General features: G+C 37.6%; 3 protein-coding genes and 1 long non-coding RNA gene across 10 annotated transcripts; 3 read left to right on the top strand and 1 right to left on the bottom strand.

Moving 5' to 3' along the window:
• The first annotated feature begins 758 nt into the window (after window positions 1-758).
• Window positions 759-1,628, top strand: LOC113706979 (uncharacterized). The gene has a single exon (XM_027229102.2). It carries the CDS (start codon window positions 903-905, stop codon window positions 1,545-1,547), a length of 645 nt encoding a protein of 214 aa, XP_027084903.1. The 5' UTR covers window positions 759-902; the 3' UTR covers window positions 1,548-1,628.
• Window positions 1,629-6,700: 5,072 nt separating this feature from the next.
• Window positions 6,701-11,297, top strand: LOC113707414 (calcium uptake protein, mitochondrial-like). Of its 2 annotated transcripts, XM_027229725.2 has the most exons (7): window positions 6,703-7,291; window positions 7,397-7,464; window positions 8,568-8,791; window positions 8,943-9,026; window positions 9,552-9,765; window positions 10,054-10,350; window positions 10,666-11,297. In XM_027229725.2, the coding sequence occupies exons 1-7, from the start codon at window positions 6,898-6,900 to the stop codon at window positions 10,879-10,881; spliced, it is 1,497 nt and encodes a 498-aa protein (XP_027085526.1). In that variant the 5' UTR covers window positions 6,703-6,897; the 3' UTR covers window positions 10,882-11,297. The 2 variants fall into 2 exon arrangements, with proteins under 2 accessions (XP_071919795.1, XP_027085526.1); XM_072063694.1 differs by lacking the exon at window positions 8,943-9,026 and having other exon boundaries at window positions 6,701-7,291.
• A 1,369-nt stretch (window positions 11,298-12,666) lies between these two features.
• LOC113706960 (protein PHOX1-like) lies at window positions 12,667-18,585 on the top strand. 6 transcript variants are annotated; one of them, XM_027229065.2, is made up of 6 exons: window positions 12,675-13,237; window positions 13,624-15,722; window positions 15,836-16,054; window positions 17,756-17,911; window positions 17,999-18,069; window positions 18,178-18,585. In XM_027229065.2, exons 2-3 carry the CDS (start codon window positions 13,748-13,750, stop codon window positions 15,976-15,978), a joined length of 2,118 nt encoding a protein of 705 aa, XP_027084866.1. In that variant the 5' UTR covers window positions 12,675-13,237; window positions 13,624-13,747; the 3' UTR covers window positions 15,979-16,054; window positions 17,756-17,911; window positions 17,999-18,069; window positions 18,178-18,585. The 6 variants fall into 6 exon arrangements, with proteins under 6 accessions (XP_071919413.1, XP_027084866.1, XP_027084862.1 ...); XM_072063312.1 differs by lacking the exon at window positions 17,999-18,069 and having other exon boundaries at window positions 12,667-12,736; XM_027229061.2 differs by lacking the exon at window positions 17,999-18,069.
• A 4,759-nt stretch (window positions 18,586-23,344) lies between these two features.
• Window positions 23,345-25,240, bottom strand: LOC140013170 (uncharacterized). The gene is made up of 6 exons (XR_011820235.1): window positions 24,462-25,240; window positions 24,274-24,360; window positions 24,124-24,174; window positions 23,827-23,946; window positions 23,668-23,730; window positions 23,345-23,423 (listed from the first exon to the last, which is right to left on the bottom strand). It is a non-coding gene; the product is annotated as an uncharacterized lncRNA (long non-coding RNA).
• Between the last annotated feature and the right edge of the window lie 696 nt (window positions 25,241-25,936).

The raw sequence follows: 25,936 nt of genomic DNA, 5'->3' as shown, positions 1-25,936 counted from the left end.
ATTTTCTTTCCAAACAAGGCACAAGCGACAAAGATTAGGTCATTATTTTGTTATATACACTAAATTGTGGGGACGTTAGTCATATGGTATAGAAGGTAAAATGTCATGAGGTCTCGGGTTCAAAATTTATGGGAATGAAAAAAATAACGTTAGAAAAACTTTCCTTTATAAGAGCCCGACTCACTTCGAAAATATGATTAGTCGCAGATTGTAAAACGAATGCGAACATTTGTGAGTTAGACCTAAAAAAAGGGAGCAAAATGCAAGAGCCTCAAACAAGTTAAAGTTAAGCACTTAGCAGCAACGCAATTACGGTACCCACCAAAGCGACTTCTTACCCAAAAAATCAATCCCAACCCACACCACCCCATGGCCCAATCCAAATTTAGAAAAAAAAAAATAAATTCCGCAGATTCTATCCACTATTTTACGTGGCAACTTTTACACATGTCGCCCCGTAACAAATTTGTCATCCAAAACGCCTCTCAAATTCGTCGTTTAGCAAAACAACCCACCGAAAATTCATTTCCAGCCCGCCGATCGATATTCCACCCAAAATCCCTAACCCACCCTCTGCTTATTACTTAACCCCATCTTTAACCACTCTAGCTATCTTGTATATTCCCAATACTACCCCCCAACTTGCAATACATTTACCACAAACCCCAATCCCCTCCCGCTCCCATTCCATCCTATAAAGCTTGCCTTTGACAACAGCTAGGTTTGCCAAACTGAGGAGCCTTAGGGCCCTTCCAAGGAAATCCAACAAGTCTTCCCTCCCTCTCTCCATTTCTTTCCTTTTCCTTTCATTTCCTCTCTCCCTCTAGAGTCAAGGGGAAAAAAAAAAGAAAGATAAAAATTGCGGTCAGTCTGGTCTAGTGGTAGACCGGTAGTAGTTCCAAATGCCGACATCTTCTAGAAGGTCCAGCGGGCCGGTGTTGCCTATAGCGTCGGCGTTTCAGCGCTCCGTGTCTCCGTCTGGCCGGTTTTATTCCCCGCCCACCGCCTCCGACAAGTCGTCCTTTTCTTCATCCACCTCTTCCAGCTTTTGCTCCTCCACTTCATCCAGCTTCTTCCACCGATCGGCGTCTCCCACGCGCGTTAACCTCCACGGACTGGCTCCGATTTCTCCGACGCCGTCGGTACGGATGTCCATCGACAGATCCATCTCGCCTCGCCGGTCCGTGGCGATGTCGTCACCTCGGGACCACCACCACCAGGTGGTTCGCAAGCAGAGCAGCTGTAAGAGGACCTGCTTGTGTTCTCCCACCAGCCACCCAGGTTCCTTCAGGTGTAGTTTGCACAAGAACTTAAACAACTCGCCGCCGCCGCAGCAGCAGTCGCCGTCCTACTCGTTGAAGAATCTGACCATTCAGAGATCGGCGATGAAGAATTCGCTCGTCCGGATCGGGACAGTTGAAGGCGATTTGGTAAAGCGAGCTTTAGCGGCTCTGATTAGGCCTTCGTCGCATCAGATTCGCCGCCGCAGCGATTTCCAGAGAAGGCCGAGCCGGCTCTCAGCCATGTCCAAAGCCGGAGATCCGTAGACACAGGTTGGTCTGACAATTTTTGATATTATCCGATAATTTTTGTCTGCCAGCGTTTTCCGGCGAAGATGTCGGTGCCGATGAAGATAGACGAGAAACCGGCGGTCGGTTTCTGTACTCCGGCGATTCGAAGTACCAAAGGAAACAGATAGTAGCAGAGTTTTGAAACAGGGAGGGGACCCCAAGTGAAAGTGAAATCTATCACTTCCTTGTACATAGTGAATTGCTTGGAGCTCTGTGATTGCTAGTATTGCAATTGTTTGGAGGACATTTTTGGACAAAACATTGAACACGTTACATTGAATTTTGGCCAACTAATGCCAAAACATTACTGACAATAACAATAATATTATTATAATAATGGGCAAAAAAAATGGGGCTGGTGAAGTTGTATCGTTCGTTCCTTGGTCATTTGAACTCGAATCAATTCGTCCGGATGAACTCCGTGTGCGTATGTTGTTGTGCATGAACTGTGTGTTCTCGGCGCCGGGATCTCCGTTCAGTTCACCGTTACGTGTTCGTATTTTCCGTTCCGTTCAGCCGTGCAAGGTACGTTCGTTCAGCATTACGTATTTTTTTTTCCTACTCCTATTTTGTACTTATTATTTATTTTTGTTATAGTGGTACTGCTATGCTGTTTTTGTTGGTTGTGTATCTGACAGGCGTATGGCATCATGAGCTCAGCCATGGGATGTTGTTGAATTTGAAGCCGCATTCGGAACGGACTTCAAAACACTTTTTTGGACCAATAATAGAAGATAACGTCTTGACATTGGATGCTGGGTGGCAATATGAAATTTTGGACCTTGAAACTAGCACTTACCCCACCTAGGGATCGTTGCTTGGAGCTTATTTTTATGGACTTTTTAAAAAAAAAAAAAAAAGGAAAAGAGAAATATAAGTAGAATTTAAAATGAAAAAAAAGGCACATAATTGGTGAAGAAACTTTATATATATATATATATATATATATATATATATATATGAATGAGGACAATAAACTATGGCATTTCTACTAATAAAATCTCTCTCTTGTTATGAAAAATCAAAAAATGGTGGAGTGATATTAAATTAATATTCTTTTAGAAAGGGGAAAAAAGACTTGGTATGGTAGGAAGAGTGAGGAGCGGAAGGTGGTGAGTCTGGAGCACCCCAACCTTGGAAAGATGGTCCCAGAAACAGCAGAAGAAGATAGATTTTGGAACCAGGCTGGCCACTTATGGCACATGGCCCAGGTGTTATAGGTGGGGGGACAAGACTTTTTCGTAGCTTTGGGTCGGAAAATTGTTCTTTCCCTTAATATAATAACGTATGGACCCAGGTTCGATGGCAGCTGGCAAGGTGTGAATCTGGATACTACTATTACTAATTTTTGTTTTTGTGTTTTTTTTTTAAAGTGTAGCAATTAAGTGGAATGGAGCCCAAAAAAAAAAAAAAAAAAATAAACGAAAGGTTTTACTAGTAGCAATTTAATTCGTTGGGGAAGGTGGGAAAATGTTGGGTCTTTAGGCAGTGAAGTATTTGGCCAAAAGGATGTGTGGATTGTAGCAGTACAAAGTCAATAAACAGAGAATTAATATCCCTCAAGAAATCTGTAACGGAATGGTGACCTCTTAGCTACCGGAGAATTCAGAAATAAATCACTTAGACGTGGCATTTTTTGGTGGGAGGCACGTCGCAACCGGAGGGGAATCTTTCAAGTTCAACCTCTTATATTTTTGGGTCATCTCATTGCTTAATAAGATGGGTCCCCGTGGACAATGGACGAAGCCTCCAAAGTTTGTCAAAATACACAAATTTTTTAGTGCCTCTCCACCCACAGTCACCCACTTTGAATGCAAGCATGATATTGATATACGGAGAATTTTTTTGGTTGCCCAACTTTGAACGCCAGCTCTTTTCCATTTTTCACACTGGTATCATATTACCATACACATTCACCAGTCAATCATGACCGCTTTTTCCATACTAATAAATATATGTTTTTATTAGTATGAATACAACTGTAATAGAGCATCAATAGAACTGTTCTTGTGTCTTCATGGTGTAGACTCTTCTCACCAAAAAAAAAAAAAATTAGGAGGAGGGGGGGGGGGGGATTAAAGAAACTGAGTGGTGCAGATGTAGACCCTGAGAAACTCCAGGGCTTCAACTTTTCTTATCTTTTGGCGGTTGGGCAGTTGGAGATTACCTGTCAATTGGCATCTTTGGGTTTTTCAGACCTTTTGGGTCTATCCCGTGTGGGCCTCTCTCACTCTCGCGGGAGAATTTTAATACAGCGTGATAACAACCGGACAGAAGACACAACAATCATCTATCTAGACGGAGTTGTACACAATGCACACAAACAGATAAAAAAATATATAGTATATGATTTTGTTTAATTACATAATAGCCCTTGGAATATGTGCCACTTTTTCAATATACGGAGGAGCTTTTTGCTTCGAGGAAGGATTGGATTAGATAATAAAGCGAGAATAATTGGGGATACTGGACTTAAGACTTCCAATCTACACAAAAAAAAAAAAAAAAAAGTTATCTACTTCAAACCAAATGTGAAATTAGTAGTAAATCATAATTGTGGGATAACTTCACATACCTCCCTTGACGTTTACAACAATATCATCATATAGTTCTTCTCGTGCTTTCAAAATTACCCTACTTCCCTTATTTTTTTTTTAAGTTTCATTAGAAGCATTGAACACTAATTTTTAAGGTTGGTGCTATATATTACTTCCACATTAATCGTTGACACTGTCTGAAAAAATGGATACGCAATACTTCAAAAAGATTGTGAAAATGGTGGAAACGAATTCCTAACTCATAAAAAAATTCACAAATTTTTAGTAATTTACAAGTAAGAGCATTCACAGAGACTTATACACAAAAATACATATTGCCCTATAAATTTTGTTAATAGTAAAACAGTCAATGTACAGATTGGACTGTAACCAAGTTTAATCCAATCGAATACTTTAGTATTCAAAATTTTTGTTTATTTTAATGAAATTAAAATTATGTTCAAAATTTACTAACTTATTTATTGATCGGAACTCGAGTAACTCTATTTTTTTTGCCTATCACTATTAAAATTTAAATATCCGACAGGTCTTGATCTCAGAATTTCGGAATTGGGTCCGGGTTAGATTCGGGTCTAAAAGGTCCAAATTTAAATATTTCAAAATTAAATCCAAAATCAATCACAAAATCAATCTCCAAACTTAAACAAATCAAATTACAAAACGAAATCACAAATAACTCGCAATAGTCAATTCAAAACTAACCACCAATCATCAATCTACAAAGTCATTACTAAATTGTTAATTTGATAAAAAAAAATGCATTTAAAAATTTTATTGCTCGGATCCGAGTCGAATATGGGCCGAAATACTATATTTTCATAACCAACCCGTTTTTATTAGAGTAAATGGATCTGGATCTAGGTTTGGGTATCGAAATTATTTTCCAACCCAAATCCAAAAAAAAATCGGATCCGGGTCAGGTTCGGATCCAAATCCTCAAACGGAATCTATCCTACATGCAGTCAGAGATTGTGGATAGATTTCACATATATGGAAGAAGTTGGTTAATCCTAGTGGTTGGAACTTATTCAGAAATAAACCATTGCTATAATGGATTGAGTGTGTAATAGAGAAAATATTAGGCTTAGGGAGAGAACAGACATCATCCGAGACTCCAAAGTCTACACCTATTGTCCTAATATTCTGTTCAATGCCTAAATTATCTTGCATGTTCACACCAATTGGATTCACTAAGTTATTCTCTTCATTAGCAGAGATAATTTCCATATCAGAGACATGCAAGTTTATCACTAGTTTTAACTGATGTATTTTGAACATCTCATTAACAACATAGTCATCATTAACATTCATTATGCAATTTTTTTTAAAGAATTTCACATCTCATTTGCATAATCATGTTAACATTCCTAGGGATTTTGCTCAATGTTTTTTCAGTTACATCAAACAATTAGTTAATGTAATGGATAGCCACTTGAATCAACATTTATAATTCTGATTTTGTTTCTATTACAGTGAACATCAATGTCATAAGTAACAGCAAGAGTCCCTATCCTACATTTTCAGATTTGGATGCAAAGTGGTGATAAAAAAAAGTCCATGTTTGAGCCTTTATTTTTTTACAGAAACACATGAAATTTGCAAATAACATCAACATACATTAAATATAGCTCTTAAGCTTTACCACCAACTAAAAAATCTACTGATCAAGCAAAAATCTATTACATGACATCCTACCTTTCTTGAAACTGATTCACCAGAACGCTTCACTACAGTAGTGTTGCATTGAAAATGAAAATTCGTACTTTTATTTCTGCTTTTAATAACCTCACTTCCAAGCTGATTAGAACAATTTCACTTATCGTCCATTGTCTTTTTCTTTTTCTTTGGTTTTTTTTTCTTCTCTATATCTTCCCTTCTAGTTATATGGCTACAAAGTAAGATGTATTTGTTCAATCATTCTTGTCAAATTGGCCCAATCACAAAAATGGCACCAACTTTCTTCTTCTATTGGCGCCATTTCTAATGGACTTTTAATCACCTAAATAGAAGTTAAATTTCTGTTATTCTAGTTAATTGTGGTTAGCAATGTGAAGATGCATTTCATCCCCAAATTAATGTCAGTCATTGTTCTCAACTTCAAAGGACAAACCGGTAATTTTGGCACTCATGCTGTCAGCCTAGGGGTGCAAACGAGCCAAGCTCGAGTTAATTTTGTGAAACTTGAGCTCAACGAGGTCAAAATATCAAGCTCGAGCTTGAGCTTAAAAAATAAAATATTATTATTATTATTTTATTTTTAAAAAATAAAAAATAAAAAATAATTATTTATTTTTAAAAATGAATAAAACAATAATTTTTTTAATAAATAATAAAATATTAGAGATATATATGTAATTTTACTATTAAAATAAAAAAAAAAATAATTGAACTCGCGAGCCAACGAGTTTAATAATTTTGAGCTCGAGATCAATTTAATTAGTTTGAACTCGTATTCGAGCCGCTCGCGATCGGCTCTCTAGAGCGACTCGATTCGCGAAACACTCCCATGTCAGCCACAGCCCTGCCACAGCCAGAGAGCTCAGTGATATTTTTAAAATCTTGATGGGTGTCAGTGCAAGTGTCAGAAAGCTCAGGGGAGGTTTGCAGCGAACCGAACTCAACATTGATTTGACTTCCACGAGTGCATGCCCCCCTGCCCGCCGCGCCCAGCCAATGTATAACTAAAATCGCTAAACCAACCAATGCAAACTCCGCCAACTTTGGTGGTTGGGAAATTTTTACTACCACTCGCTTTTGGCAGATAAAAAATGTCGGTTTGGTCTACTCTCCGGCGATCATCTCAACCCTTAATCGACCATCATCGCCGATGCATAATCCAATCGCTCCCGAACCGCTACTTCTCCTCCTTACCGCCGCTATTGCCGCCGGCGACAGCATCCCATTTGGGTCGTTGTACTACCAGTAGGCCATTCCTGAGATGGGTCGTCCCTGGAATAATCGCAAGCTCTACCATTGCTCTCGCTCTCTATTCTCGTACTACTAGTAGTCCTCCTGCAAATTTCCCATCTTTATCATTTGCTGATGATGGCTCTGTAAGTGTAAATTCTCCATCCTTATCACTACCAACCCCACCTGATGATTGTGATGCTGATTATGATAATGATGATGGTCGACCCAATCAATCCAAGTTTCTGTTTGGAGGTAACTTCTTTTTCCTACTAGTATTAGAACTAACATCTACTTTTCTATCTGGATTTATAGAAACTTGAACTTTGTTTTTTTTTTTTTTTTGGGGGGGGAAAACAGATGCTTATAGGAGGAAAGTGTTTTTTAATTATGAGAAGCGCATACGGATGCGAAGTCCTCCTGAGAAGGTAGATATCTTACTGATTGAATTCACAATTATATATATGTTGTTGGTACAAATCGGATTCTGTTTTATTCTTCTTGTTAACAGAAGAAACTACTTAGCTTATCCCTATTTGCCATTGGACTTGTTTTGTGTGGAAAATATATGTTATTTGTCTTTAACAAGCTGTCACCGCAGTTGTTCACAATCTTGAACTACATCATCTCATCTCAAAATATATAGCTCTCCCTGTAGCCAAAATATATAGCTCGAGGACCTAAACCAGATTTAAACTTCAAACTTTTAACCTTCGAAACAAGAAAAGAAAAGACAAAAGAAAAAAGCTTGCAACTCCATCCATGTACCCTACCCTTTTAGCTCCACATTTGCACGTATTATCTAGTATCTGCGGCAAGTTCTTTAGGTCCTGACTGAAGAAGTGTTTCAGACAAGTTTGGATTACATTTGCTTATTGAAATGAAGAAGGCTGCTTTTTTTTCCCCTCTCTCGAGGCTACTTCCTGCTAAATCTCTCCAGTCACCTTGAACGCCCGCAGTTGTTTCCCAAAGTAGTCACCATTGTTAACTCTAGATGTCCATAAATCACTGTCCACTTTGTGAACATTGCTCTGGTGGCTACCATCACCCAAGTTCCAAATAAAAACCTGGGATCACCCACTATAAAGATGAAAATTTCATGTGTTGTACATGAGAAATTCTCCTGCAGGGAATTATTTTTCTTTTCAATCCTATGCAATCGGATTGGGGCAATGTACCAACAGAAGCTGAATGCTTTAGCCCATAAAAGTAAAGGAAACTTCTTGTGTCCATGTGTCTAGGTTGACAACCCAAATTGAAGTTGAGGGTGGTTAAGCAATTCTTCCATGTCTTTTGGCCTGTTTTCAATTTCATTCCTTTGTACTTTTGTGTTAGTTGCATGGGGCTTTAGTTTCAATTTCATTCCTAAAGATGTACTGACTTCTACGTAGAAAATGATGTTAAAAATTCTTTAATTGTCAACTCTTTCTTAGAACAACTGATTTTCCCTTGTTTTAGAGAGCCTTCAATCTTGACTAATGCTTGAAATGGTTATGGACCATTGACAAGAACTTGCTTTCTTTTTCTGAAGGTATTTGAGTACTTTGCTTCTCACTGTGCTGATAATGGAGAAATATTTATGACTCCAGCAGACTTGATGCGAGCAGTTGTTCCTGTTTTTCCTCCATCTGAATCAAACCTTGTACGAGATGGATATCTCCAAGGAGAAAGGACTCCTGGTGAATTGCGTTGTGCCCCTTCACAGTTCTTTATGCTTTTTGATACGGACAATGATGGTCTGATATCTTTTAAGGAGTGAGTTTTGCCTTCTTCCTTGTGAAGACAATTGTTTGACGTCTTGTACCTACAATTTACTCGCTTGATTCTACCTTTTCTTCCTTCATTGTATGCCCAAGAACTGCAGTTCCCCAGTTGACTGAAGGCAGTTTATATTTTACTGTGACAGGTATATATTCTTTGTCACACTACTCAGCATTCCGGAATCCAGTTTTTCGGTGGCTTTTAAGATGTTTGACCTTGACTGTAATAGGTGGGAAATTCATGCAACTTTTACGCTAGTAGCCAACTCAGTCAATTTGTTTTTTTATTTTTCTGTTGGTTTGGAACAAAAATAAGTTTCTTGTTGCTTTGGTTATACATATAGGTTATAGTCTCTGCAGGAACAAAAGGAAAAGACTAGAAATTATAATTTTTGTCATACATATGTTTCTGCTAAATTTTAGGAAGAAGAAAATATCTACTATGAATAGGAGACTGTAAAGAATGCGTCACCTGTAGCTTCTTTGATGGAGTTGCATCAGCAAAAGTGGACTCAGAGGTTGATTAATACCTGGTGTTTGTAGGAATACTGCTTAAATAGGTAGTTCATATGATGCATTTCACTAAAGACTGCTTAATTTTAAACTTTCTACTGAACAAATTCATGCTTCTTTTTCCTTTTCCCCTTCTGGTTCTTTATCTTTGGTTTACTTTGTTTGAAGTACTCTCGGGGGCTCAAAAACCATATGCTTTTTCATCCTTCTGCTTATAATTTAATGCTCATTTCTGATGGTAGGGAAATACACAGAGAGGAATTCAAGAAAGTAATGGCTTTAATGCGAGCTCACAACAGGCAAGGGGCTTTACATAGGGATGGACTTCGAGCAGGGCATAGTCTTGGGGGTTCAGTAGAAAACGGAGGCCTAGTGGCATACTTCTTTGGTGAAGATGGGAAGAGGTGCCTTCACCATGATAAATTCGTACAATTTCTGAGAGATCTTCATGATGAAGTATAAATTTCTCTTCCACTTTATCCAGCATCATTTAGAGAAGAGAATGGATAAAATTATTTTGGGGTTCTCTATTTTGTCTTAGACACCAACTACAATTTGTCCCTATCATTATTATTATTATTTTAAATTGAGCCATATACCTATGTTTCTTGTCCCAGTTATTTTGTAATCTCTCTTTTTCTCTCTTAGTTCTATAGAAAGTTTTGTGATTTCAACTGCTGCAAAGTAATTACGTGCTTGGCCTTGATGCTCAGTTATTTTGCTTAATGAAAATGGTTTTTTCAGATGCTGAAGTTGGAGTTTTCCCATTATGATTACAAGTGCCGAGGGACCATATCCGCCAAAGACTTTGCCTTGTCAATGGTAGCTGCTGCTGATCTGAAGCATTTAGGCAAGTTGCATGATCGTGTTGATGACTTGGACAAAATGCCACATATCAGCAATGTCCGTATTACACTTGAGGAATTCAAGAGTTTTGCAGAGCTTCGTAAAAAGTTGCAGCCATTCTCGCTTGCAATTTTCAGTTTTGGAGAAGTGAATGGTCTCTTGACAAAAGGGGATTTCAGACGAGCTGCTTCTCAAGTAGGATCTCCATATCTTCTGATCATTTTCCAATTGTGAATTAATATATATTCTCCTGAAATGGTGTTCTCTTCATTTTCCAAAATAATCAATTTTTCTTGTTTTTATGAGCCCTGGAGATATGGTTCCTGTCAGGTTACATTTCTCCATGCCCATGTTACAATTCCGCTTTTGCATGCACATATTCTTGTAAATAATCTGCCCTAGCTTGCTCATTGAATCTTCGGGTTTAAAAAGATAACCTTTTAGCGGTAGTTGTGTTGAGATGTTGCTATTGTCGTGTTTTGTTCTGATGAAATCAATCATCTGTTGCAGGTATGTGACGTCTCTCTCACTGACAATGTGATCGAAATAATTTTCCATGTTTTTGATGCAAATCGAGACGGAAGTTTAAGCTCTGACGAGTTCATAAGAGTATTGCAGAAGCGGGAGAAAGACATTGCTCAACCAACAGAAGCAGGGATCTTCAACTTTTTATCTTGTTGTTGGAACTGCAGAAGCAAATACTCCATATCTCATCTGCTTTCATAATCAACTTCCACTAGATGTTCTAACGTTCAGTGCTGTGCATACTGACTGGTTCAGACGACGTGATAAGGCGACAATGATTAGCATTTTGCCGAATATTTTGTAAATCACGGGATTAACCATGCATGGCACCCGTACCGTTTCTAACATGATGCTGTGTGTCATGGCCAGGACTGGGAGTTTTAACTGAAGCATGGATGTGAGATGGTTTATGGGCTTATTGTAGTACATGATTTGGAGTTTTCTTCGTCTTCGCCTTGAAGTCACATGCTGTATGAAGTTATATGCTGTATATAGTGGGAACTCAAATGATTTATTGAGCTAGATTCGTTTCTTTTAGATGCAGTCAATGTATTCGCCTTGAAGGATTGTTTAATTTGAGCCGCAACAATAATAGTAAACGAGTGCTATTACTTGTATCCGTATTTGATGTGATGCCATGAAATGGTAGTAGTATGCAAGGTCCGCGTATGGTAGTAGTCAGACAAAAGAATTCTGCACGCGGGCCCTCCATGGACAAGGGGCTGGAGTGGTTGCTCAGAACAATCGCTCCGGAAGGTATAACACCATTTGTACACGGTGTAACATCATCTGTACAAGGTGTAACAATAGAACAATAGCGAGTAACAATAGAACAATATTTTTGTGAGCTCCACACGACGTGAAAATCGAGTTACAAGACGTGATTTGAGCCGCACAAATTTTTGAGGCTTCATCCAGGCCGTGAACTGCCCGAAACAGTGGGACGATTGTCCGTCCAGGCCCCTCGTCCCTTCCATGGCGGGGTGACTGCTGCTGGCGTATGTATCAGATTCGTCCGCGGGTCTTCCATCGAACCAGTCTAGGTCTAGGATGGACGGTAGAATTCTAGTCAAAGCAAACAGAAACCATCATCATCATCTTAATGGAAGGGCCCCGCCGCCACCTCCTTGCGTCTGCCAGAGGTCCGGACGGGAATGTTCTTTTCTTTCTGGGGCATATCTTCTTTATTACACTGCTGTTCTCAGCAAAGCGGGGGCCCTCCAAAGTATCATGTGCACAAAATTTGACAAATGATTTTGAGACAACCCCCCCACCCCCCCTTCCCACAGTCATGAGTCATGCCTACCTCTGGTTTAATTTTTTTGGGTACGTAAAATTCTATCAAGTCAATGGAACAAAATTTGAGTCACCTCGATGGTCTTTGTGGTTTTTAGTGCTTGAGGTCGCACGTTCGAGTCACCTCTTTACACTTGTATGCTCTTGGAGGGTGGGGTGCACAAGCACAAAGAGATTAGTCCGGTAAAGTTGAGATATCTTTTGTGTTAACAAAAAAAAAGGAACAAAAATTGAGCCTGTGACGCACATGTACTCTTCTAAAGATTAGTAGTCCATTCTTGACCCCAAAACTCCTTGTTTGAAAAGCAATTTTTTAAAGAAAAATAGTTGCATTTTTCATGAATACATTTTTCAATCATCTTTTTATCTTATATATATTAAGTCGCTACAGTAACTTTTCTAAAAAAAATTCAAGAAAATGCAATACAAACGTAATTTAGCTGATAGGTATATTAATCAAATGACAGTTAGTGTGAGATTCTTTGTTTTACCATGAAACTCAAAAGTGCACATTGAACGGAGAAAAAGAAAAATAGATTAATAATCTTTTTGTGCATCAAAATCTTCCTTTCTCGTGTAACTAATAGACTAATTTACTACTGCCTGCTACCGGTACTGTTGAAATAGAAAACCACCAAGTGGCGCGCTATTCATTATTCATTAATATTGGTGGGAGGGAGTGGGGACTTTGGCGGTCCGCAGCAGGGCAGGCGGCAGGAAACCTGGCCCGTTGACGTCCCGCTCCCAAACAAAGCCAGGAGTGAGTACGAATTCCAGTTCATGAAAACCAACAAACCCTGCACAGTTCTCTGTTCCAATTATTCATATATTATTATTGTTCAGCCAGTAATAATTCTTAATAATATATTAATAAGCACTCATCATTCATTCTCAGCTGAGCTAATTCACATCATCATAGTACGAACTGAGAGTGCTCTCATTTTGCATTTAGAATAATCCCATATTCCATGCATAAACAGAGGCCAAAGTTACAAAACAATTAATTCTCTTGACCTTTTCATCATTTCCCCATAAACACCAATTCCACCTTTTTCTTTTACAAACCCTTAATCATATTACTACTCTATTTGCCTCCCATTAGTCATCTCATTTCCCTTTGATATAATCACAGATTTCAAAAAGAAGAAAAGGCGGATTATTGCCTCTTTCCTTTTTCCTTTTCTTCTCAATCTCCCCGTTGGCAATTTTGATTCATTTCTTGACTCACCAACAGGGGAGATAATCAGAGGATCCTTACCAGGTAACTCGTTAGTATTCCAATAAATTCCCCTTTCTTTGTGGGTAAATATTTTTTCAAAGTTTCTGTCTTTTTGGGTTCCTTTTGATTTAAAGTTGTAGAAAGACTCTCTGCCTTTAACTGATTTGTGGTTGCCAAAATAGTTACGTCGTGGCTTTTGTTTCAAAGGGATTCTATAGCTTTTCATGTTTTGCTTCTGTGTCTTCCGTTTCCATTTTGTAGGCCTTGAGATTAATCAAAAAGTTCTCCTCATTCTACTTCTTCTTCTGGCCTCCCATTTTGATGGGCTTTATGTGTAATTGACTGAATATTTGTCGTCCATTCTTGATTGACCTTTTCTTATTTAAATTTCTGAGCGTTTATTTTGCTTTCTTTTGGTTTGTATGAAGGTTGGAGATTCTTCCGGGAGTGTTCTTTATTCTACATCTGAAGTGGGATTGAATAAAAAGGTACCAAAAAGTCAGACGAGGTTTTTCAGCATTTTTTTTACTGGGCCGCTGTTGGATTAGGAGAATGGGAAAACCAACCGGGAAGAAGAAAGGTCCTGTGGGCTTAAATCGCAGTGATTCAAATGCTGCTAAGGTTGGCAAAGCTCCAGATCGTACCTCTAAAGCATTTGATGAAGACACAGCTGTCTTCATTAATATGTCCCAAGAATTGAAGGAAGAAGGAAACAAACTTTTTCAGAAACGTGACCATGAGGGAGCTATGTTGAAGTATGAAAAAGCTCTCAAATTGCTCCCCAGAAACCATATTGACGTTGCTTACTTGCGCAGCAACATGGCTGCCTGCTATATGCAAATGGGGCTTGGTGAGTACCCCAGAGCGATAAATGAATGCAATCTGGCACTTGAAGTTGCTCCTAAATATAGCAAAGCTTTGCTGAAGAGGGCTAGGTGTTATGAGGCTTTGAACAGGCTTGATTTGGCCTTAAGGGATGTTAACAATGTTTTGAGTATGGAACCTAATAATCTAACTGCTTTAGAAATTGCTGAGAAGGTGAAGAAGGCAGTTGAGGTAAAGGGCGTCGAGGATAAAGAGATTGTTCTGCCCCCTGAATATGTTGAGCCTCCCCTTCCATCCATATCGAGCAAGAGTACGAAAGAGAAGTTGAAAAAGAAGAAAAGTAATAGATTTGAGAAGAGGAAGGTTGCGGAAGTTGAGCAAAAGAGAGATGAGGAACCTGCAGATAAGAAGGCTGAGGATAAGGTTGTTGTGGAGGAGAAGCTTAGCGTTAAGGAAGAAAAAGTGGCCACAAAGACTGTGAAATTGATTCTCGGAGAGGATATAAGATGGGCCCAGTTACCAGTTAATTGCAATATTAGACTGGTGAGGGATGTTGTTTTGGATCGCTTTCCAAGTCTGCATGCTGTGCTTGTCAAGTATAAGGACCAAGAGGGTGACTTGGTTACAATCACCACGACTGAGGAGCTGAGGTTGGCCGAGACATCAGGCGATCTTCAGGGCTTTTTGAGACTATATGTTTCAGAAGTTAGTCCTGAGAAAGAACCATTTTATGGGAGCAATGAAGTTGAAGATTTTAATAGCACCAGCAAATTGTCTACTGTTGCGGAGAATGGGAATTTGGAGAAAGGCTTGGAACTGGACAAAGGTCAAACCTGTGTTGAGGACTGGATTATCCAGTTTGCACGCATATTCAAGAATCATGTTGGGTTTGAGTGTGACTCGTACTTGGATCTTCATGAGATAGGGATGAAGTTATACTCAGAAGCTATGGAGGATACGATCACAAGTCAAGATGCACAACAGCTTTTTGAAATTGCTGCACTGAAGTTCCAAGAGATGGCTGCTTTAGCCATGTTTAATTGGGGAAATGTTCACATGTCAAGGGCAAGGAAGCGAGTGTTTTTCAAAGAAGAGGGTGGTTCTAAGGAATCTGCAATGGCAGACATCAAATCCGCTTATGAATGGGCACAAACGGAATATGTTAAGGCGGGAATGAGGTATGAAGAAGCTCTTAGAATCAAGCCAGACTTCTATGAAGGTCTTCTTGCTCTTGGCCAACAGCGATTTGAACATGCAAAACTCTCATGGTATTATGCTATTGGAAGCAAGGCTGATTTAGAGATGGGAGCCTCTCCACAAGTTTTGGAGCTGTACAACAAGGCTGAGGATAGCATGGAAAGAGGCGTGCAGATGTGGGAAGAGATGGAGGAGGAGCGACTAAATGGCCTCTCGAAATCAGATAATCATAAAACTGAGCTGCAAAAACTGGGATTAGATGGGTTATTTAAAGACGTATCCCCTGAAGAAGCTGCAGAGCAAGCTGCAAATATGAGATCTCAGATACACCTTCTCTGGGGGACGTTGCTGTACGAACGCTCGGTTGTGGAATTTAAGCTGAGTTTACCGACTTGGGAAGAATGCTTGGAGGTTGCAATTGAAAAGTTTGAACTTGCTGGAGCATCTCCTACAGACATAGCAGTAATGGTGAAGAACCATTGTTCCAATGAGACTGCTCTGGAAGGTCAATTAATTATTCATTGCAATCTCTTCATGATAATGCTTGATGCATCTTTTCTTCCTTGAAATGCATTAAAATGTGATTGTACTAATTAGTTTGCTTTGCTGCAATTCTAGGCTTTGAAGTTGATGAGATAGTACAGGCATGGAATGAGATGTATGATGCTAATAGGTGGCGGTCTGGTGTCTCAACATTCCGGCTAGAACCTCTTTTCCGTCGTCGGGCTCCAAAACTTCATTCTATGCTACAGACTTTTTAAGGTTTCATGTTCGTGATTGGCGATTTTGCATAATACTATTATTTCTTCATTGTCCAATGGCTTGCATACTACGAAGGTAAAGTGATGCTCAGAAATTGGTTTTCTTTCTAGCTGCCTGCTGACTTTCCACAAAGAAAAACTAGCAAATTTGCTGTCTGTCTTTCATTGCTTCTAAGGACATTGGTTTAACAGGGGAAAATTTTCAAGTTTTGTCTAACTATGAGCCTAGTTATTATGGTTTATATTAACTACAAAGCTTTTCTCAACCTTGCCTCCAACTGCCACCCATTAGTGCAGAAACAGATGAGGTGACAATTTCTTGACATTGATGTACAGTTTATTGCCTGACACTCAAATTTATAAATGCACATGACTCGTACCTTATGGAGATGTTTTCACTATATTCTTGGAGTTGTCCTTGGTTGATGTTAATTAATTAGTAGTTATCTCAGTGTTTCTTTCATGCTTGAAAGGAGTCAATAATATAACTAAGAGAACAGCACTTTGGTTAAGATAATTCCAGATTATGCGCAGAAAGATTGATGGAGGGCTGAGAATGGCCAGAAACCACTTTTTGCTGTTTGCCTACTAGCTTTATTATGTCCCTTACCTGGGGAAGTATTGATCTTCCAAATTCTAGTTGTTGCATTAAGAACTTGTGGCCTCATTTGTTTGTTATAGTGTTGAATAAAATTGAGAATCAAACTACCTGAATGAAAATGGCAAGTTCTCCTTTTCTCGGTTTATCATATTGGCTTTCGAGCGTCAAACTATCAGATAAAACCTGACTGAAAATGGCAAGTTCTCCTTTTCTTGGTTTATCATGTTGGGCTTTCTCCAGTGTTCTGTTCTGCCCTGGCAAAACAGACTATCCAAAGCTAATGTTGAAGATTGAAAGAGTCATAGTTTCAGAAAATGGACAAGCAAAATCTGAAATTCTAAGCCTGACATGAGTGAAACTGTACGTCACACAGTAAAGCTGCATCCTAAAAGCAAGAATAGGAGGAAAAAAAGATGAAATTTTAGCTTAGTAGATGGCATGAACATATTGAGGGCAAAGTGAAGTGTTGCTTTATGTTTGGCAAGACTGGCATTAGTGGAAAATTCGATACTCAAAAATGGGGAGAGTTGTCTCCTACAATCATCCAAAATTTTCTATTACAGTTTTTAGTAAATAGTTCTAAGCAACGTAAGATTACAAGGGATAAAAGCATATTTCTGAAAGATTAGTATGAAAGTATATGTATTTTCTTTCGACCTGGAAACTGAAACAGCATGAGCTAGTTGTGTGGTGATATGAAAGGGGCTAATCAAGTGTGTGAACACCCCACTAGTACTGTGACTGAAAGGGTTGACGCATGCTTCTTGCTCCTACAGGTGTATAAAAGAGTTAGTTTAGGTAAAGGACATAATTCACAAATATAGAACTTATGACACGAGGATTTGTTACTCTCTAGTGTACAACAGTTTACAGTCCAATCAGGATTTGATCTAAAATTGGGCTCAGTGCAAGGAAACTAGTGGTAACCACTGCATGTGGAAGAAGCCCTGCGTTGTTTTTGTTAAGAGGTTTTTATGTAACTATTTATTCTGGTCATCTTACCAATCCTATCAGCTTTGGTCTTAGGGAGACATCAGAGCCTTCTATGTCCAGTTGCATGCGTCATAAAATTCTGATTGTATGCTCATTTATGCTGCAATGATGACATGCTTGTTGATCTTCTTGTTTAAAGATTCCTGTTTGAGATTTTGGCTTTTCTTGGTGTCACGGAGGCAGGCAAAGGAGTGTTGGACATGTGTCTGAGAGTAGTAGAGCTGGTGTCTAATGAGAGTGGGGAGCTATCTTCTGAGTGTCCTGGTCCTTTACCAACTGAAACTGATCTTAGGCATCTTCAGTTTTTCCTGTCCCAACTTTTCTGGACAATGGGGCTATGTAAGTTTAAGCCTTTTGTTGCTTTTTCAATTGGATTTGTCAGTAATACTACTTCCAGAATCAAGATTCGGGCTTGTTCTTTTGCAGTGTAATCACTAAAAGATAAGGAAATAAATGATCTTCGAATCAGTGCAAAAATGGTGTCACATGCTTGTTTGGTAAAAGCTTACAATCATGATTTGCTCAAGAGTATATCATTATTGTGTGTGTAGCATTGCCCTGGTTTTGGTAATCATGAATTTACATGTTTTTCCACATTCTTGCAGGTTGCTGGATTCTTGACGACTTGTTTTTTGATTTGCTTTTGGAAGCCAACACACCAAAAAAAAAAAAAAGGAAAACAGAAGTTCACCATTGAGTGATGATTTTGCAAACTAGGTAGCTTTCACGGGATACAAAAAAATTTCTTCAATCTTTCACAAAATTTTTGTTCCCCCTTGAGCGAAATTTGGGGAGTAGTCTCGGTTTCTTAAAAGGTCAGTTGTAGACAAATATGTCTCGAGTGTATGCTTACTTGTATTCATCATGCCCTGTAGTGTGATCTCTTGTTTGTTTTATTTTGATACATACCACAGCTCATTCTGGCTTTTTTGCTAAAAGAGACGAGAATATTTATTTTATTGTGTTGCTTCTCCTCAGCGGAAATGGTTGGAATACGAATATTATTATTATTATTATTGTGTTTTTTTTTTTTTGTATATATATATATATAGTTTTTCCTGTAGTCCCTCGGTGACAACAAATTTCTGGGCACTGATTTTTGTCATTTATTTGGATCAGACAGCAAGGTACAAGGTACAGTAAAACAGACACTACTACTAGTTTATCTCAGCACTACTGTTTTTTGTACCAACATTCTCCCCTGAGGTTCGGTGACAACAAAATTTTTGGGCACAGATTTCAATGACAGAAAATTTATTACTACTATATGATGTTTTTTCATCTTATCCACTTTCGGGTCTGTATCTATTCTACTACTCCCTCCGTCCCGTTTTGTTAGTCTTGGTTTTTTTTTCACACAGATTAAGAAAGTGTAATTAATTTGGTTGGAAACATAAATTTAGATTAATAATTTCCTAAAATACCCTTACGCTAATCTAGAAGAGTGCCAATTAATATCAGTTACAGCTAATGGATTAGTATTGGAAAAACTCAATGTATTCAATGTAGTGGGTTAGTATTTAATAACAATGTATTAATAACAAGATATTTAATAAGGGTATTTTAGATAATTTGAAAGATTACTACATTTCTTAATGGGAAAGTGGACTACAATTTGGGACAGACGAAAAAGGAAAACAAGACTATCAAAGTGGGACGGAGGGAGTATTATATTAGTGTCCAAATTGTAGCCTCGTGATATTAAGAGCCCTTGATTTGATCTACATATATATATACTAGGAGGCTTCCCTGCACAATGCGCAGGCGCCAGGTGTTTTATTAAAAAATTTTGGTCGTTTATATTTTGGTGGACAATTTTTCCGCATATGGATTATAAGATTGTATGGCTAATGAAAAATGAGTGGGTGAACTCCATCAGGCGCCTCTTTTTAGGCCCTTTATTTTTTTCGTTTGCCAGCAGAGCTAGAAGCAAACTCGATTCTGATATTCCTAGGCAAAATAAATTAAGAGAAAAAACTTCGTAAACAGTAGCGAGGAACACATAACCAACTGTGCAAAATAAGATTAAACTGATGATATTATATGCAATAGCCCTCAAACAAATGTGATTTGCTATCATCAAGTCAAAGAAAGTTTTCAATCGCAAAATAAGATCAAAGATCAAAAAAAGTTCTTCTGGACAAGCTTTTACAAGATCAGCTCATTTGGCGGAAATGAACTCTGTGATCTTCCTCCTTTTTTCAAGATACTTCGGTGCTCTCTTGCTACTCTTTGGTCTTGGTGTTTTTTTCCTTTCTTCAATGCTTTATGTACCTACTCTTTCCTCAAGCTTTTCATCCAGAAGCTTATGAGTTCCACTGAAACTCCTTCTCACCAAGAACACCCCTTCTTCAAGCTTCTGTAATTTGGATTTTGCCACTTATAGAGGCAGGTCTCCTGCAACGTTTAACTTCTTGCATCGTTTTTCCCACTGCATTTGCACATCAACTCCAATTTTTACCTTTCATTCTTCATTACACAATCATTTAAGATTCAAAAATGCAGTTCAGTATGGTATGCAAACTATCTTGTCAACTACTATTAAAGTACAAGTTCACAGCAGAAGTACAAGCAAGCTATAGAAAAACTTCCACTTGATTCTTGCAGCAAATGAGATCAAAGCTTTCAACTTCATTACCAAAGTGTGTGTACTACAATCCTCATGCTAAAGTGTAGCTGAATTTTTTAAATAAACTAAAATATTTTAGTGAGGAAGAAAATTTGGGGACTGAAGAAAGACAATAAGTTAGGAATTTTACTTCTTTCGCTATAGCAGCAAAAACCCATTGCTTGGATGTGATTGGGATCAAGGGCTGGCAAACATTCTCTCTGAAATCAGCCAATCAGTTATTCTAGATCACAGTAATGTGTAGAAGCTGATTTAGGGATAGTCACATTGAATCATTCAAACAGAAAGATCTAGAAGCTGCACAAAGTGTGATATTCCTATATCAACAGACTTCAATGATAATGTATAAGAGTAGATAATAGAACCGGAAACAATGTGAATTAATTTACAACGATCCATGTGGAAATCCTACAATGTCAATCTCTATTTAGAAGTCTTCAAACAACATGATAAAGATGAGAAACGATATCAGATAAGAAGCATTTGGTAACTTCAAATTCTACGGTGACAAACTTTCTAATTAGTAATACTGCACAAACATGGAAGCACTACAAAAGACATTGACAGATAACAATGAAAGAATACAAATATAGATGTAAATGCAAAAATACTTGGAGACCAAATTCAACCTAATGATCAAATAGGAATCGTGAACAAGATTATAATCTCTGCAATTTCCAAGCACTAATCAAATAGTAGTTTATGATTACATCCTCACAATTTTCACAACATCGCAGAACTTGTAGATCAGATTATTCTTACATGACATCACCTTAGGATCCTGCATTGCAAGTCTGGTTCACTCTCTAGTCCTCTGTAAATTTTCTGCAAGGGATTCACCGGGTTGTTTGACACAAATTAATAGCTTAAAAATAAGCACATGTTGTACATCCAAAAGGCCAGTAGAAGAACCACTTGAACTGTGGTTCCTTGCTTTGTTCCTGGAGGTGTTCCCTTCGTTAGCTTTCGAAAATGCTCATCCTTCTCAACAATTACACGGAATACCCAAAAATTAACAAATACATATGAAATTGGAGTAAAAAATTCAGGGTTAATTTAGAACATAAGATTAAGACAACAAAACCTCTACCTCTATCACTGGACTTCTTTTCAATCCAGAAATGGGAGTATCAAAACCACCAGCTCCTGGCTGAGGCGTAAGATGCTTCGTGACACTTGCAAAAATAATAAGACCTAAAAATTGGAAAACTATCATAGCTAATATCTCTAAAAGTCCAAAGAACAAACTAAAGAGTTGTACCAAAACTAACTATTGTCAGCACTATATTTAAAAAAATACACAAAAGCGTTACCATCACATATAGATATATTTGCTGAAAATCCACAACCTCCATGAAAGAATCCCACCTGATCAAAAAGTTTAAATTCAAGGAAAAAATATGAACAAAATATGAGAATAGATAACAATATAATTGCTGGGCAAAGAAGTCTTCACAAAAAAAAAGGTGAAAGAAAAGTAGAAGCACAAAAATCCTAAGGAAAATAGATACATAAAGATGTAGCAATAAGAATTACTTGAACAAAACAAATAGCAAGAAAGGGGGGCAAAAGAGCAAGACCAAGAACCACAAGAGAAAACAAAGAAGCAGGAGACAAAGCAGAAATATTTTCTCAAGTTCTGGCACAAGAAGCCGTCGCTTGTGAATATAGTCATGACAAGCGGTTTCTCGGAGAGTGAGATGATCACGCATACTCCAAAAGCAAGAGTTGCAGGCTATGTGGATCGAAGGGTAAAACAGATTTTGAAAACCAGATCCCCAAAACTTAATATACTAAGCATGCATGTGAAGAAAGTGAACTATACGTAAAAAGAAGCAGAATACCTCCATTGATATACCAAACCAAGATAACAAAAGCAAATCCATTGGCACTTAAGATAAGAAAGTTGAACACAGTATGCACATGGGCATTAAAGAGCTGAATACCAAATATTGCACATGAACATAAATAGATAAACCTGAAACAAGTGAGCAAAAAACCAGCAAAGAAAAACCAGGAGGAGAAGTGAAAAAAATTTCTGGAAAACAAAAGAATACTTGATTCTTCTCCTAAACAAGCGAAGGAAAACCCCTGGGAGTTCTTCTTCTTGAATATATACAGAAATTTGCAAGTAGCTTGATCCTTGAATATACAAAGGAACTTGCATGAAACTTCATTTGTCTATCAAATACACACTATCGCATCAATGCATCATTATCAATGAGATGCAAGAAGTAGTGGCGTCCAAAGACCAACAAGTATGAAATTACAAAAATGGTTAAGGTCAGGTATTAAGGATCCACATAATCAGCATCTAGAAGGGCAACACGGTAACAAAGTTTTGGTAATGGCAAACAATGATTTAACCGTGCTGTCAAATCTAATTGAAAGGTTAAAACTATCATTGGTGCGACCACCAATTTGACCAAAAGGATTTTGCAGATAGTGTATATGCCTGATCATTAATAAATTGGAGTGCATGAACTCTATCGATAGCTTGGTTACCTATAAAATTAGCAATTAGTTCAGCCAAACTAAAGGTTGAAGTGAAAATAAGAAGGTAGAAGAGGAACAACCAGTAGTTTCTAATGTATACCTCTGCTTTTTTTTCTTTTTGTTCTTAATAGCTTTCACTTGTTTTGCTGATGAATGACTTCTGCCTGGATGATTCAACTATATATAATCAGAAGCAGAAGCCATAAACTTCATATACATAGTGGTACAAATATGAACAAGGTATTTGGATGAACAGAAGTGGCTTGAGATTATATAATGGAACTATTACTTATGCATGTCAGCGTGATATTATGAACCAGTCAGAGAAGCTGATTTTGCAGCTTTGAAAGCCTGCCATAGGAAATACTGGAGCATTTTCAGTCATATCAGAAGCAATTAAAGAGTTTAGCATGTTTCAATGAGCTGATTATTTAATCAATTGTTAATCTGAAATTAGTTTACAGATGATTTATTGCAAAACATGAGAGTGAAATAGAGTCTATGAGCATGGAACAAAAATAACAAATTTGTAGGTATACAACTAAATTGAGAATAAAATGACAATCTTGTGACAGTTGTTAAGTAGGTGATATGCTAATTTGAGCTCTTCTACACAGAAGGTAGTAATTTCATATCAAAGCTAGTAACCTGCACTTCTTCTTGTTTTAGCAGAGGGATTATGAGGAAGTTCATACACCTGGTTTGTTGGCAGCAGAGCTGACAAACCTATTAAAAATAAAGTCCATCAGATTGTTAGAGACAATGGTACCAGGACTTTTTTGAAAAAGTTGAAAGAAGATTTATCACCTGAAGATTTTTCTGCTATTTCTGTCAAGAATTTGTAGCAGTTCATACATATGAATGATTTATCTAAGAATCAAAGAAGAATACTAATATAGTTGGTGATAATAATGTTCATGGTTGTATATAATGAACAACAATCAATGATTAATTTTAAAGCTTAAATCACCTGCATTGTGTGTGATATCAGTGGCTACACATGTATCTTGTGTCACAGAGTTAGAAGTAGACCCTGCATATGAAAGTTGGAAATAGATCATTGTATCAATAGAATAGTGTTTATAATATCAGTATCAAGAATACATTGAAAACAAAGTATGACATGTACCTTTCTCATAGCTTGAGAATGAAGAAATCTGGTCCTTCAATTTTTTACCCGACTCAGTATAAGGTAGTTCACCACTATTGTTTGGAGACTGAGAAATTCGGATACCAGGTTTTGAAGCACCTATTACAATAAATAGAGTTGGGACTGGTGCTATGGATATTATAAAAAAGGAAATGCAATTGAAATAGGATAAGAAACAATGGACAGCCTAAATCACTACAATGTAGCAGGAAACAAACAAACATATACAGCTAAGTTGAGGTGGATTTATTGATTCATGGTAGATAGAAATAGTACATCTGAAGTGTTCTGTAAAATCAGAGCATGAGAACTGACTGCGTGAATCAGCTGAAGGTCATGGAGAAAAATACCAAGTTTAGTATACGTAAACATAGTGGTTAAAATTGTAAGAAAAGTTGCCAAAGAAGAATAAATATTGTCACTAACCTTGATTACAACCAATATTTCCAAGAACGTTTCCCTTGTCTTTGAAGGTTGGAGAAGGAACGGGTCTGGTAACTTTATTATTCAAAGCTAACCATCAACGAAGCAAGAGAAATAGACAGATTATCATGAACAGACCATGAAGAGACAGATTATGAGAATATAATAAGAGTTTTTGGATTAGCATGTACCATAGGAACATTGTTCAGCAGGAAGGGTACGTATAATAGATGCAGAAGCTGGCGAGTTAGAAGCCTGTTGAAATTGCTGTGGCAAGGACTTGGAAAGGATTTTTTCCAATTATAATCCTCTCTAGTCAACGATTTTTTCCAATTAGAAGCCTCTCTATTCTTTTTGCGTCGAGCCTCTTTCTCTTCGACAGATAGAGCAGCAAATTTTTCTCTCTTTTTACGATTTCGGTTATCCTTTTACGATCATCCCTTATCCATAGCTTAGAGCAGCTCATGTTTTTTATATGCGCAGACGAAGGCAGAAACAAAGACAGACAAAGAAGAATGTAGGCATACGGACAGATATATATATTCTTTGTATATATATGCGTAAACAGGTATATCCGGTGATGCGTAAGGGACAAATTATTTACGTAAAATGCGGCAAGGGTATCAGCACAGAAGGAGCGAGCTATGAACTAAATATATTCAGGCAGAACAGAAAAGCAGTTAAACGAACGGGAAAGAGTACAAAACCTCCATGGAGAGAGCAGATGAAGCTGATCGAACCACCTCTGCTACTGCGTATTATAAGAAACTTCGAACACCTGAGTAGAGATTGAGATGAAAGAAATATACACTATCATGAAACAAACGAATAGCTCATCTAAATTAAGTTTGGATGAGGATAAAACAATAGCTGATCTCAAGGAAGCTGTAAGATGTACTATAATTTGCAGGTAAACTGGTTCTATGAATGTAGGAAACTATTTGCACGAAATCTGTCTTTGCTATGTATCCGTCGTCCATTAGTAAGAAACAAGAAATATGGAAAACCGAGGCAAAGGAATTCCAAATGACAAAAAGAGCCAACCTTGGGAGGAAACTGGTCCATAAAATAAGCATCTGAATGGCCAAAACAGTAAAAAACAAAAGGTAGTGGCAGACAACTGATTTAACCCTTATGACACATGATTCAGCTCCTTGGTCAAGATTCAGGAGTAGACTATATCTCATGTTTATCACAAATCTAAAAATATCTGAATCTATATATTATCATTCTAACGTTTCCGGGGAAAAAAAAAGAATTTATTATTATCTAAATCTACATATTATCACTTACATACATTTCTATATAAAAAATTTATTTAATATTTCTCTAATCTCTAAATCTATAGGCTCCAATTATTATGTCAACCATAATTCTTGATTTGTTTTCATGGTTTAATAAATATACATGTTCATATTAGAAATGTATGTAATATCTCTACATCTATGAGCTCCAATTCTAATGTCCATCATAATTCTTGATTTTTTCCATGATTTTAATGGCTTTTATCTAAAATTTAATGGTTTTTTCCATGATTTTAATGGTTTTATCATAATTCTGATGGTTTTTTTTTATTTTAATTCAGTAGTTTGATTAAATTCCTGGTTTTTTTCCATATTGCAGATTTTAAACATGGTTTTTTTCCATGATTGTTAAGTCTATGAAT

The sequence above is a fragment of the Coffea arabica genome, chromosome 8c, assembly GCF_036785885.1.
Source record: "Coffea arabica cultivar ET-39 chromosome 8c, Coffea Arabica ET-39 HiFi, whole genome shotgun sequence".
NCBI classification, from domain to species: domain Eukaryota; kingdom Viridiplantae; phylum Streptophyta; class Magnoliopsida; order Gentianales; family Rubiaceae; genus Coffea; species Coffea arabica.
Note: the sequence above shows the minus strand (reverse complement) of the source record. Positions and strands in the feature narration are given on the sequence as shown.